The 12,980-nt window shown below is 37.7% G+C and overlaps 1 protein-coding gene across 1 annotated transcript; it reads right to left on the bottom strand.

Moving 5' to 3' along the window:
* Positions 1 to 2,574: 2,574 nt before the first annotated feature.
* Positions 2,575 to 12,312, bottom strand: UFM1 (ubiquitin fold modifier 1). The gene is made up of 6 exons (XM_047079034.1): positions 12,217 to 12,312; positions 12,072 to 12,128; positions 9,599 to 9,656; positions 6,042 to 6,081; positions 4,805 to 4,837; positions 2,575 to 3,323 (listed from the first exon to the last, which is right to left on the bottom strand). Coding segments are annotated over exons 1-6 (258 nt in total). The 5' UTR covers positions 12,219 to 12,312; the 3' UTR covers positions 2,575 to 3,255.
* Between the last annotated feature and the right edge of the window lie 668 nt (positions 12,313 to 12,980).

Below are 12,980 nucleotides of genomic sequence, written 5' to 3'. Positions count from 1 at the left end.
AAAAATTCTCCTGGTATGATCTGGAGGGTTCCAAAGTCACAAAAAAAGGGGCTAAAATTCAGATCTCAACTACTGCAGGTCTCATTTTCTGTAAAACACGGATAATTTGGAATTGTGAAGAATGAGGTAAATGGAAATAACTATCAAAACATTTGACACATAGATGTTCAATACATTTCTTTTGGGTGAAATGTATGTATGTGTACATACATACATACATGTGTACATATATAGAACCACAAACTACAGAATATGTAAATATACATATGCATATACACACACATGCATATATATAGCTTACACATGTAATTTGCAGCTTTATAAACAGCCTTGGGAACACTTAGCAGTCAATTTAGAACTGCTCCATTAAAACAAATTAATGCTTCCAAATTCAAAAATGTCTTAAGGTCCTGGGGCACCTGGGTGGCTCAGTTGGTTAAGCGTCCCAACTCTTGATTTCGGCTCAGGTGATGATCATGGGTTCGAGCCCCACATCAGGCTCTGTGCTGACAACATGGGGCCTCCTTAGGATTCTGTTTCCCTCTTTCTCCCCCTCCCTGCTCACTCTCTCTCTCAAAATAAATAAGAATAAATAAATAAATAAATATTTCAAGGTCCTTGGGTAAAAGACATGGTAGATATTCTTACTATCTCAATTTGGGGAGAGGGTGGCTTAAATGGGACTGAATTTTCTTCCCACTAATTTTTCTTTCAACTAATTTTAATAAAATATCCACAACTATTGCACTTGAAATACTTTAAAAGGAGGCTTACTACCAGTGAGAGACTATTAGCTAGTATCTCTGCACTTAGCTGCTAGGGAACCAAGAAGTGGAATGTATACTTTCCAAGACCTAGAACTGTGTCCCCTTGGACTTAATTTTGTCCATCTGCAAAGTGAAAAGGTAGGCTTATCATTCATTCTCAAACACAGCTGCACAACAGCAATCACCAGGACTGCTTCAGTAAACAGACATCCTTACACACCTTGTCAGATTTAATGATTTCAAAACTTTAGCAGTGGTTTCCAGACATTCGTATTTTTAATTCTTTAGGTGGCTCTGATAATCAGTTAGGTTTGGAACCTAGACGATTAATCTCTTTTTTGTTCCTGAAAAAGAACTGGCATTTGGGAGCATATACTGATTCCTATGACCTGTGGCCATTAATCATCTTGCTTCCCTCCCCGTTTTGCAACATTTATTATACACCAGCTCTACAGGTGTGTTAAGAGCTTTAGTAATGAAGTAGTAAGAGAAGACAATACAGTTTATGGTATGATAAAATGTATTTTTGTAAGATATTAGTTATGTACCAACTATGCATTTACAAAATACGACACTTCAAAACATTCTGCATACAGAACTTACAGACCACATTTATTTAATAACAAGATGTCCAGATCCTTAGGAAAATGTATTTAAAGACTTACTACGACAAAATCTCAAAATCAAAGAACAAAAATATTAAACAAATTACTTCATGGCACAGGACATCATAAACTCGTGTAACACAGCAGGCAGATTTTGTTGTAGAAACAGGATGGAGGGATATCTAAACAAAAAAAAAATCAGGGAATGGGTATTCATAAATTTCTGGTTCACCGAAGCTTAATAACATTAAGAACCAGGGGTCTTTGAGCATCAATTTTACTTATAAAAATGAAAACCTCCCAAAACATTAGAAGTATATTCTTCTACCTTTACAATTCTGAATGATGCCGTTCATTTGTTAAATATATGACAATATCTGGTTAATTTCTTAAACTTAACTAATGATGTCACCCTTGAGATGGCGACCCTGTTGCATTTCCTTGTACGTTTTTTCTCTAATAAACCTAGGGCCTATGACAGGAAAGATAACTGAAACACACTTAGATAAAAACTGGTCTGAGATACTTTATTCATGAATAACTCAGCAAGTATTTATTGAAAGACTACTACATTTCCAGGTCTCAAAAGACAAGACAGACACAAAGCCTGCCTCCAGAGAGCTCACCATCATGAATATCACAGGCCAAGCACTGTTTCTGAATCGCTATGAGCCTTTCATCTTTTAAAAGATTTGCATAGATAATGATTTGCACTACTGACTTATCATAAAGGGAATTCTGAAGTTGTTGTTGACACAGCCTACACTTTGCTTTCTCACTTTGTCTTTTGCTCCTTCTGACAATGCCAAGTATTTTCTTTTCCTCTTCAGTACTCTACCGCATACCCTCTGTGATCCAGGTGGCTTTTTCTGTGACATTTGCTACAGCCTTCTGTTCCCCTTCACGGCTGTCTTCTGTTCTTTCCTCCTTATTAGAAAAGTGGTCACTGGGGCTTCCCCAAGATTCTCTTCCTGACTTCTTATTCACTTGAATGACTAAACATTTCCTTAAATGTTGGGTCTTTAGTAAGTATAATAACCAGCATTTCCAATTAGCATTTCCCAGAGCTCTGTTACGAACTCCAGATCTAATACTCTCTTCCTGAATGCTATTTAGAAATATCATCCTCAGTAAGACAAGAGTTTCTTAAAGGATCCTGTTTTAAAGGCTGTACTCAAAGAGACTGATAAAGGATACATAACTCAGCAAAGGACACTTCTTTATTCTCAATTTTTACCATTACAAGTATTGGATTCTGCAAGATCATAGTTAAAATTGTTTGGTGCGGGTTATCAATTTTTTGCCTAAGGGCTAGATCAAAAAAAATTCAATTTGGGGACTTCTGACATAGTTCAAAAGTTAAAAAAACATAAATGATAAAAAGTTAAGATAGCTAAGTATTCACCGGTATGTCTATATCCTTTTGTCATAAACCACATACAATTAAGAATTCAACTATTTTTAAATCTGCAAGTCAGATGCTATCAAGCAAACTGCCACGTACGATCCATAATCCTTTAGTTTTTAACTCAAGTAGGAAGATTTAGTCAACTTTAATTTTCTAAACGTTCTCAGGAAGAGTTCTCAGAAGCATCCACCACTTACAAAACACAGCTGGATAATCCATTTACCCCAAATGAACTACGTGTGTGTGTTGTGAGGTAGCAACAATAGACTATGATCTTCTGTGGAGATGGCACCCTCTGTGCACAAGCAGCCCCTCCTCAAAGGAAGAGTCTGGATAACAGGAAGGGACAGTCGCCCTTCATTATTTCATCAACTACTGGTGTTCTCGTAGTGTTTCAAATGCTTGATTTCACTTTCACGACGATACCAATATTTATTTATTTGGAAAGGTAATCCTATGTTCCGAGTAGCGGGTATTAACAACTTCCAACACGATCTCTAGGAATAATTCGCAGTTCGGAACCGTGCTTTAGGAAAACATTTCCTACACAAACAAACAAAACATAAAGTTAGGTATTCAAAAAATGACAAGTTGTCTTAAACATTGCAACAACTATTGTTAATACAAGAAACAACGTACTACACAGTAAGTCGGTCTGGAAGCTCAAATATCACCAGAATCTAACTCCATGCTTCCTAACATTCCTCTGAAATCTTCACAACCCAACCAAACATCTGAAAATTTTAAATAAGAAACACTAGCCACGAAAGTGCTAACACAAACACTCAGCAGACAACAATGTAATTTAAATTAACCATCAAGACTTGCTAACTGAACATACGCTAAAGTGTCTAAGGACAGAAAAAATAGTAAATTATAAATTACCACAAATGACAAACGTTTAGAAACCTGATCTGACCTATCTTTGCTCAACTGCTTGTGGAAATTTTCTCCACGCTCCATAAAGTGTACAATTCAACTTTTAAGAGTAATACATCAGGCAACAAGTTAGAATAAGTGGCAACTCAAATTAATATAAACTGCTGAACATTTACAGAGTAAGAAAAAAATAAAACCTTTAAACCTAAGTTTAAAGGCATCTACACAATAAAATGGCTCATGATTTTCAATAAGTGACCTTTTTAATTTCATAACACTATATACTTAAAACTACCGATTTAAATAAAAATAATTACAATTTTAAATCCCTCTTCATTTTCTCTATAGCTGAGTTTCAATTTCAAAGCCTTATGAGGGCAATATAATTTTGTTATAATACATTAGTACTTTAGTATATAATAGACAGAACTACTACTCAAATTGAGATCACATTGATCACATCAGATTAAAGCATGATTAATTTTAAAACACTGTAATTAGACTATACACCAAAAAAAGGTACATCTGGATTAGGTACAATTAGATGCAAGTAATTAATTATAGTTAAGTAATGAATTAAGGTACAATTAGAGTATAAACCAAAAAAAGGTACATCTAAAAAGCATAAAACTACCTGTTAAAAAGTTCAGGATTGCTTTTACTCTGCTTGCTTGTTAGGACATCAACACACAGCCCTGTAGAATACTAAGTTTGAAGCTCTGAGTGTGAACTAAGTCCCCTGAAATTTAAATGACTGCACTTCTTTGAAATAGTAATAGCTAGCCCTTCCTGAAGGCTTCAAACTTTTAAGTGCTTCCCAGGTGCCATCTCACCACCACCTTATACAGGTAGGTCAAAATCATTATTCTCCTAAGAGTACAATCTTACCTTCAGACTCTTCGTTCAATGTATTAAACACCTTTAATGCTTATTAGTGAGGTTTTTCTCTTGTAGCTCAAAGCATATATAGCTGATACCCACAATGAAACAAATTATCTCTTAGATACATAGGTCAAGACTGCTAGATAATCCCTAAAAAAACAGCTATTAGCCTGGAGAAAATCTAATCAAGTCTCATTAGAAGGAATTATCAATTGACAGACAGAGCCCCACCCACGTCTTCATGGTTTCAGATAGATACTCACCAGCAGTCTGTGCAGGATTTATTCCTATTCCATCTAGAAAATAAGTTGTAAAACCATCTAAGTTGTTTTATTTCTAAAGAGAAAATGGTTCAATAGTAACAAGTAGAGATTTGCTGCTACTGTGTATATAGGCACAAGCCAAACAATTTAAATCCAGAAACATGAATGACAAATCTTTCAGGTAAGTTACCTGTTGAGATCCATTACTATTATGCATTTACATACACTGTTGGATTAGATAAGAACATCTGTCAATGAGACGATGCTGATGAATTCCACAGAAGATAATTTATTCTATCACACCACACACAATGTAAAATAAAGTCAAAAGCCCCTTAGATATGTCATTAATCATTTTGATATTGCTCCTGAGGCAGACAATCTTAAGGCCAGAAGGGCCCACAAAATCATTTAATTCAAATTGCAGTGACACCTGATAAAGTACACAAAGCACTTTCGTAACAACTATTCATTTGTAAATCTAAAACTTTCTCAGGAAAGTAGGCTAGCTTTCTTTTCAAGTAGAGAAACACTTCAATGTGACCACAGGCAGAATGTTTCAGAGTGAGAAATTCTGTGTATCTAAACTAAATCATGCTACTGCACATTAAACCCATATTCTCTTATTAGGCTATCTTAACTGTATACGAACCATTGGCCAGCACCCGTAAGTATTACCTTCTATTTTTGCAAGATAGTGAAAACCTTCTAGCAATCTTTACTCATCTTACTTCAGTATTTTCTCGCAGGGCTAGTTCCATCACACTTCTGACCAGTACTCTAAGGTATTCGGAATTTAAACTATAGATCTAACTGAATAAAATCCTCATTATTTCAGCCCTAAAAGAAATAGTGTGCTGTCAGGAAAGCAGTAAAAAGCTATATACAGCAAAGGTATATCCCCCATCTAACTTCCCATATTCTAAATGCATCTACAACTTATTAAACAACAACACACCTTGTTAAAAAAAAAAAAAAAGGAGAAGTTATTTTTAGTAGTAATCTGGCATGAAGTGGTAAGGACACAAGACACTGTAAAATGCTATACAATACCAAAAGCTAAAGAAACTGAAAAGAGCTCATTATAGACAATAACCTTGACTTCGTGTTTATAATCATGTATATCATTTATGTTGATATAAATTTTTTTTTGTATTTAACTCGATTTTAATTAATTTAGCCTTTTAAAACAACTTGTACTGCTCTCAGGTAATGAAGTTTTAAAATGAATTCTTACCATTGGTAATAATTGCACTTGTTGCTGCAGGAACTTTAAACTAAAAGGGAGAAAAAGGAAAAAAAAAACTTCATACATATATATAAAAATGTATATAAGTAAAAAAATACACACACACACACGTATATACACACACATAATCTACAAAAGATGGTTAGCAAGGATGAGGTACATATAATAAATTCTATTATCCTCAAATGTGATTTGTATTTTAGGATAAGCAATGTCACCAAAGAAAATACTGTAGTTTTGTTTTAGTGAACAGTATTATTTTCTAAATACTGCATTTCACTGCATCTAGGACACCATGGATCGCAAAATGCACCTTATTTTATGCAGTACAAAAAAGGAAAAACACTGTCAATGAATTTATGACCTGATGATTATCTACTCTTCCAGATTTAGATATATTACTTTTATCATACATAATTCTCTTGCATAATCAAAAATAAAAGCAAAACAATTGCTCAGAATATTCCTAAAAGTTATTTGTAGAAATAGTAACGTCAAATAAATGCTCTCTTGTGTTTAATGGAAGACCAAAGTTCAAATTCTTTCCTCAAATTCTCTGTATTTAATGTATTGCTGACTTAAATTTCACAGGATTGCAATAGTCTAATTATGCCACCAGGAAATAACAACTAAGTTCAATTTGGTGCACAGGTGATGTCAACTAGACAATTATGTGACTGCCACTTGGCTAATAGTGACAGAAAGACTCTGCTGATCTACTTCCAGAGGTGTAAAAAGAGGTGTTTTCTGAATCAATAAAATGTGGTATGGAACTTATTGGTAGCTAAAGGGAGAATTCTTCCCTTAATGTTCTGGAGACCAGTAGTGGTCAGAATGTGTTCACATCCTCATAAGTTCATTCATTTATCTAACAAATATGTATTAAGTACTTCTATGCTATAGATTAGTTTTACAGATATTACAGTTGAGTTTTGTGATCAAGTAAGTTTGGAAAACACTAAATTAAATACTATAGTTTATTTAGCTCCAAGAAGGAAATGGTGAATGAAGTGTTTCCCACACTCTTTCACTGATTCTAGGTTTTCATGGGTTTGTTTGTTTTTGGTGGTTTGGTGGTCTGGGAAAAGTACTCTAGGAAATGCTGTTCTGGGTATTTATAATGGTCACATATGCGTAGTTAAGAAAAACAACTAAATGCTTATTGTAATTTATAAATTAAAAACCGAATGCTTAATTTATAAATTAAAAACTTAATGATGCATAAGGACAACGGCCTACTACTGGATTGCGTACCTAATAAACACTTAACTTTACTGTCCATATGGTACATTCTTAATGGTAAATGTCCTTTCCAGAATTTAAAAAATTTAAATAAACCTCACTTAAAATAACTTCAAAATATGCTTTAACACATAAATATTAGGACACCTCAGGGGTGCCTGGGTGGCTCAGATCGTGATCTCACGTTTCGTGGAATTTCAGCCCCGTGTCGGGCTCTGTGCTGACAGCTCAGAGCCTGAGACTACTTCAGATTGTGTCTCCCTCTCTCTCTCTGCTCCCCACCACCCCCCCCACCTCACGCTCAGTCTCTCCCTCTCTCTCAAAAAATGAATAAACATTAAAAAAAATTAAAAATAAATAAAATAAAATACCTCAAAACTTATTTACAGAGATTGTAATACTTAATAAAAATTTGCACAAATACCCAAATCCAATTACAGGGTATCTCAGATTTCTAAAACTTTAGTATTACAAAGTTTTAGTTACTCTACTATTTGTCTGAGTCTTAGATTATGTCCATTTTAAGATAAGCTGTGCATTTTTAGTTATATCCATATAGCAGCAGCATATTTATGAACATTACAAACCATAATTTTTCCCTTCTTCAGAATGCAGAAACGACAGTTAGGCAGTTAATCTGGGGCAACAGCACCCGCGATGTAAAATTCAGCAACTATTACGTTCGTTCTACATTACTGACAAGTTTTCTTCTGTATGTAGGATGTACTCCATGCTTCTAAGTTTTCATTTCTTTTCTTTCTCAGACCCTCTAAGTCTGATTTAGGATGTTAAAAGGCTATTCTCAGTTTTTGACAACTCACTACTTAGTTAAATTAATTCTTGGTTATACTGGGGAATTTTCTTATTTTTTAAAGATATTTGACTAGGGATTTAAAACAGACTCTCAGTTTAAGTCAACTCAACTCTTGTTCTCACTAAAAGATCCTACAATGTCTCATCTTGTGAAAGACGTTCTCGTTGCTGCTTGAAAGTCATAACCTTTTTAAATGTAGAACATCCATGATTCCTAATAGTTACAAGGTATCTTAAAACCTTAATAAATATATGCAGCTGTGTGAAGTTTGTAAGTTTATTTTCTATTGCATGTCTGTTATGAATTTGTACTTTCACCAGAAGACCAAGTTCACAACAATGCCTTTGCCTTACAAAGAACCACATAACTGCAAACACAAGAATAAAATATTAATTATAGCTCAAACGGATCTACTTCTTAAGGTCCCAGTTTGTGGGATCTGCTATACCCCAGGACCAGGAATATTTCCTACAAGTGACCCGTGCAGCAAAAAGTAACACTGATGCTGTATTCACATTTGTTTCCTACTTTTATTTTACTTATTCAGTATGGGAGAAGAATAGATTAAAATGGACTGCAAAACAAGTACTACCACTTTTCAGTTTAATTCTGAATGAGTGATAAATGATGTCAGTGGTCCCTGACAAGACCAGCGCTGACAGGCTGGCTGACCACCCATGAATAACAAGTTCAGGGCAGGATTGAGGAGCAAGCCGATTTCTTACTTAGTTACTAAAATTATTTTTCTGTGACCATAAATTTTTTTGAGATTGTGCATCAAAATGTTTGGATTTGAGTTACTCCAGATTTGTACAGAACTTTTAACTTCAAAAACTATTAGTAAATGTTATTATATTTTTATTCAAAATCACTTAATTAGATAGAAAGGACAGATGTTAACCACTCTCATTTTGCAGATTATAAAATTTGAAGAGAAGAGAAACTGAGAGGCTTGCCCATGCGTTAAAATATGTTTACAGACTGCCGTGTAAAATAACGTTGCTGTTTAAAAATATTCCCCTATTGGGGCACCTGGGTGGCTCAGCCCATTTAGCAATCGACTTCAGCTCAGGTCACGATCTCGTGGTTCATGTGTTCAAGCCCCGCGTAAGGCTCTTTGCTGACAGCTCAGAGCCTGGAGCCTGCTTTGGATTCTGTGTCTCCCTCTCTCTCACAAAAATAAACATCAAAAAAACAAAAAAAGAAAGAAAAAAAAATTCCCCGATCACCAAACCTTCCAATTTCAGTAAAACTTCTCCTGAATTTCCAATGGTTGCATTAAAATACATGTGTCGATTTAACTCATTCTGTATCTGTGTCTTAACTTCCATTCCATTTACATCTGGTAAGTTGGGCTTAACTTTTTGATACCATAAACCTAGTAATGAATTCACACAGAAGTGGCAGGTCAAAGCGCATGCAAAACATAAAGACTTTTGAGAGACACTAAATTGCATTCCATACAGGTCGTTCCAATTTCTATACTTACTTCCTCTGCCGCAAACTTTAAGACTGCTGTGAAAGGTGTACTTTCAGGAACACTAAGTCTGCAAAAGAAGAATTAAGAAGAATTTTTTAAAAATCTCCTGGACAAAGCGGTCTAGTGAGGCTGTCTACGTTGATTGTACACTATGTTCACTAACTTTATTTTTTTTTTAGTCTTTATTTAGAGAGACAGAGACACAGAATGCGAGTGGGGCAGGAACAGGGACAGAGGGGGACACAGAATCCAGAGCAGGTTCCAGGCTCTGAGCTATCAAAACAGAGCCCGACATGGGGCTCACAAATCGTGAGATCATGACCTGAGCCGAAGTCAACACTTAACCAAGTGAGCCACCAGGCGCCCCTAAGTGTCCAAATCTTGATTTTGGCTGAGGTCATGATTTCAGGATTCATGGGAATTCACTGCTCTCCGCACTGACAGCTCAACATGTAAGCTCTCTCTCAAAAGAAATAAACATTAAAAAAAGTTAAATCTTGTTTTCCTACAAATTACCCTTTATTTTGAAGAGAAAGTACTAGCTACCCTTTATTTTGAAGAGAAACCAGAATATTACTCCTACATACACGTTATACATATTTTACAGACACACATACGTACATGTATATATTATATATACCTGCACACTACATACACACCAAAGAGTAGGTATGCCTATTAAATTCATTCAGTTGCCAATATTAACTGAACTGGTACAATGTTCCAGGCACTCTTACAGATACTACTACTGTCCTACTGTCCTTTCCCCCTCCCTTCTTCTCACTTTTTTCTAGAATATTTACACATGGATGAGAATAATCCAGCATAAAGGGAGAAACCAAAGATGATGAGAGAGGGATCTCTGGAGTCTATCTACTTTAATCTTGAGAAGACTAACATAAAGAGATCCAGAGCCCAAGAATTACAACAGCTGGCTTTTCATAGGAACAGAGTCGTGTTTTCCTTTGTCATAAGATGGTGGACAGAAACTATGGGCTTATACATACGAGTAGGTTTTGTCCATGTGGTGATGGAAAGATGAATTTTTTCTGATGGCTTCAGAAAAAGGAAAAATAATGTAGAAAATGTGAATAGAAATTTCTTAAAAATCCTTGCAGGGAATACAGGAAAACAAGCAACCTTGGGACATGTAGTACAGTGTTAGGCACTACTGGGCACAGTTAGGAACTTTACATCAGACTAATTGTCTAATTTCCTCTAAAAACATTCAGCTACACACAGAGAACACAGTGGTGGAGTTCAGACTCGGCGTGTCACCAAGCAAAGCATACTGGGAAGACGAAGACACCAGAAGTGATGGGAATGGACCACCAGGGAGTGACGAGACCATGGCCTCTAGGAGAGTAAAAAGGAAAGGAGTGGCGTAAAGCACGGGGGAGAGGGTAGTGGCAGATTTAGAAAGAAGTCTGATCAGCGAATTAAAAGAAACATTTTTTACAGAAGAGATATACAAGAAGAGAGTGTGGTCAGCCACAAGAGAAGACTTGAAGGTGCCACTTTAGAGCTGCAGCAGTTACTGAAGATCTTAAGGTGCCAGGTTGTGGTCATGAATATTTAAGACAAGGTGAAAAAAAAAAGAAAAAAAAAAAAAAGAAAAGATCCATCTGGAACTGAAAGGATCCAAAAAGCCTAAGGCCAGAAGCTGCATGGGTCACAGGTAACTAAATCACTCAGGGCGATGACAACTGTTACTGTTCAGTGAGGCAGACCCTGATATTGATTACATTGCGTATGCTTAAAATCCTATTGAAGTCTTGGCCTTTGCTGCATTTTACGAGGCTCTTTGTAGCAATAACCTCAATAAGGTTTATCGAAAATCATAATAAGTTCCCGGGGAGTATGTAGTTAAACCTGGGCCAAACCATCCTACACCTGCTAAAGAAGAAAAAAGGGACTCGCATGGACAAACTGCCCAGGTTCTGCATGTGCCACTCCTGCTGATTATTCTTTACTAAATCCCAACGTACAGACTGTATGATTTGAGGCTCATTACTTTGTGACACCCGATGGCTGAGTCACTCACACACTGGAGATCAGCAGTCGGACAGTAATAAAACGTTCAAGTAATTTCCGAATCTGGATTGGGTTGTCTTCCCTACTTCCTGTAACAGCTGGTCAAAGTGGTAAAAGGCCTTTCCAATCATGAGTTGACAGGCACTGTTTAAGGACCCCAGCAGATCATCTGAGGCCCGTCTTCAGTCCTCCCGTTCCATCGCCCAGCCGGGGAGTCCCTAGAGAGGTCAACTATCGGCGGAGTCGTTCCCGTCACACAGCCCGGCGGCCTCGCGCCGGGGCGAGCTGACACTCGGAGGAGCGGGCACGGGAGCCCTCCTCTCAGGCTCCAGGAAGAGCGAGGGCGAGGGAAAGCGGCGGGATGCGGCCTGCTCGGGTGGGAGAGGATCTGAAAGCTCGGACCCAGCCAGCCTAGTCCCGCCCGGCCCGCCGCGGCCCCGCTACTCACACTTTGTAAGGCAGCCGGGGGTCCGACGTCAGCGTGATTTTAAAGGAAACCTTCGACCTGAGGAGGAGATCCGGAGACAGTTAAAATCGCGCAGCGGGACCAGGGATTGGGATTGGGATTGGAATTGGGGTCAGTAAACACTTACATGGTGGACCCGGCCCGCAGACCTCCCGCCAATTCCGCCGGGTATCCCACTTCCTCCGCGGTGGCAGCGTCGCCACCTCCCCACTCAGGTCCACGTCTCCCTCCGCAAGCCGGGGGCCTCCAAAGATGCTGTTGTCCAAGGCGCTGCCTGAAAATGGGCTTCTGTTCCTCGTGCTAGGCGGAGCCTCCAAGTTACAAAGAGCTACTTTTTTTGCATTTAAAGCTCTAAGACTAAGGAAGGGATGGTATGGAGGAAGAATTTTCTAAATACAGTTATTTTATGCTGTAGTTTCAGTCAGGCAATGTAAGTGTGGGCAGAGGCGGTGGGGCTCTAGGTCCCAGCTGGCAGGATGGGGCGGAAGTAAGGGCAAAGAGTAGGAGGGTGCAGAGCGAGGAGCCCCGAGGGGCGGGGAGGTGGGCGGGGAGGTGGGCGGGGTTGGGAGGGCGGTGTTCCGTGAAGCTGCTAAGGCAACCTGTTCGCGGAAAAACTGGTGTGACGAGTTCAAGAAGCTGGAATCATCGCCCCGCTTTAGTGTTAATATTCTTCTGTCTTTCCAACAATTCAATACTGTTACATCTTATATTTCCATTTTTTCCCCATTGCACTTTACAATACTGACGTCTGATTAATTTCAACAGACAAGAAAGTAATCAACTTGGTGAGAAAGACTAGATCCCTGAACTAGAAGAACTTGGATTGTAGATGGGAAAAGCAATCCAAGAACGGAATTCCAATAGTTTGTTGTGTGATCTAATAAGATTACA

Source organism: Lynx rufus, unplaced genomic scaffold (genome assembly GCF_022079265.1).
Source record: "Lynx rufus isolate CCGP_SWC_20201006 ecotype Redwood Valley unplaced genomic scaffold, mLynRuf1.p SCAF_1, whole genome shotgun sequence".
Lineage (NCBI taxonomy): Eukaryota > Metazoa > Chordata > Mammalia > Carnivora > Felidae > Lynx > Lynx rufus.
This window is presented reverse-complemented; position numbering and strand designations above follow the sequence as displayed.

Coding starts and splice junctions, on each gene's coding strand:
- UFM1 (XM_047079034.1), bottom strand. Junction 9,657..12,071: donor CCCCGGCTGCCTTACAAAGT/GTGAGTAGCGGG, acceptor CTTCTTTTGCAG/ACTTAGTGTTCCTGAAAGTA. Junction 3,324..4,804: donor AAATCCTGCACAGACTGCTG/GTGAGTATCTAT, acceptor TTGTTTGTGTAG/GAAATGTTTTCCTAAAGCAC.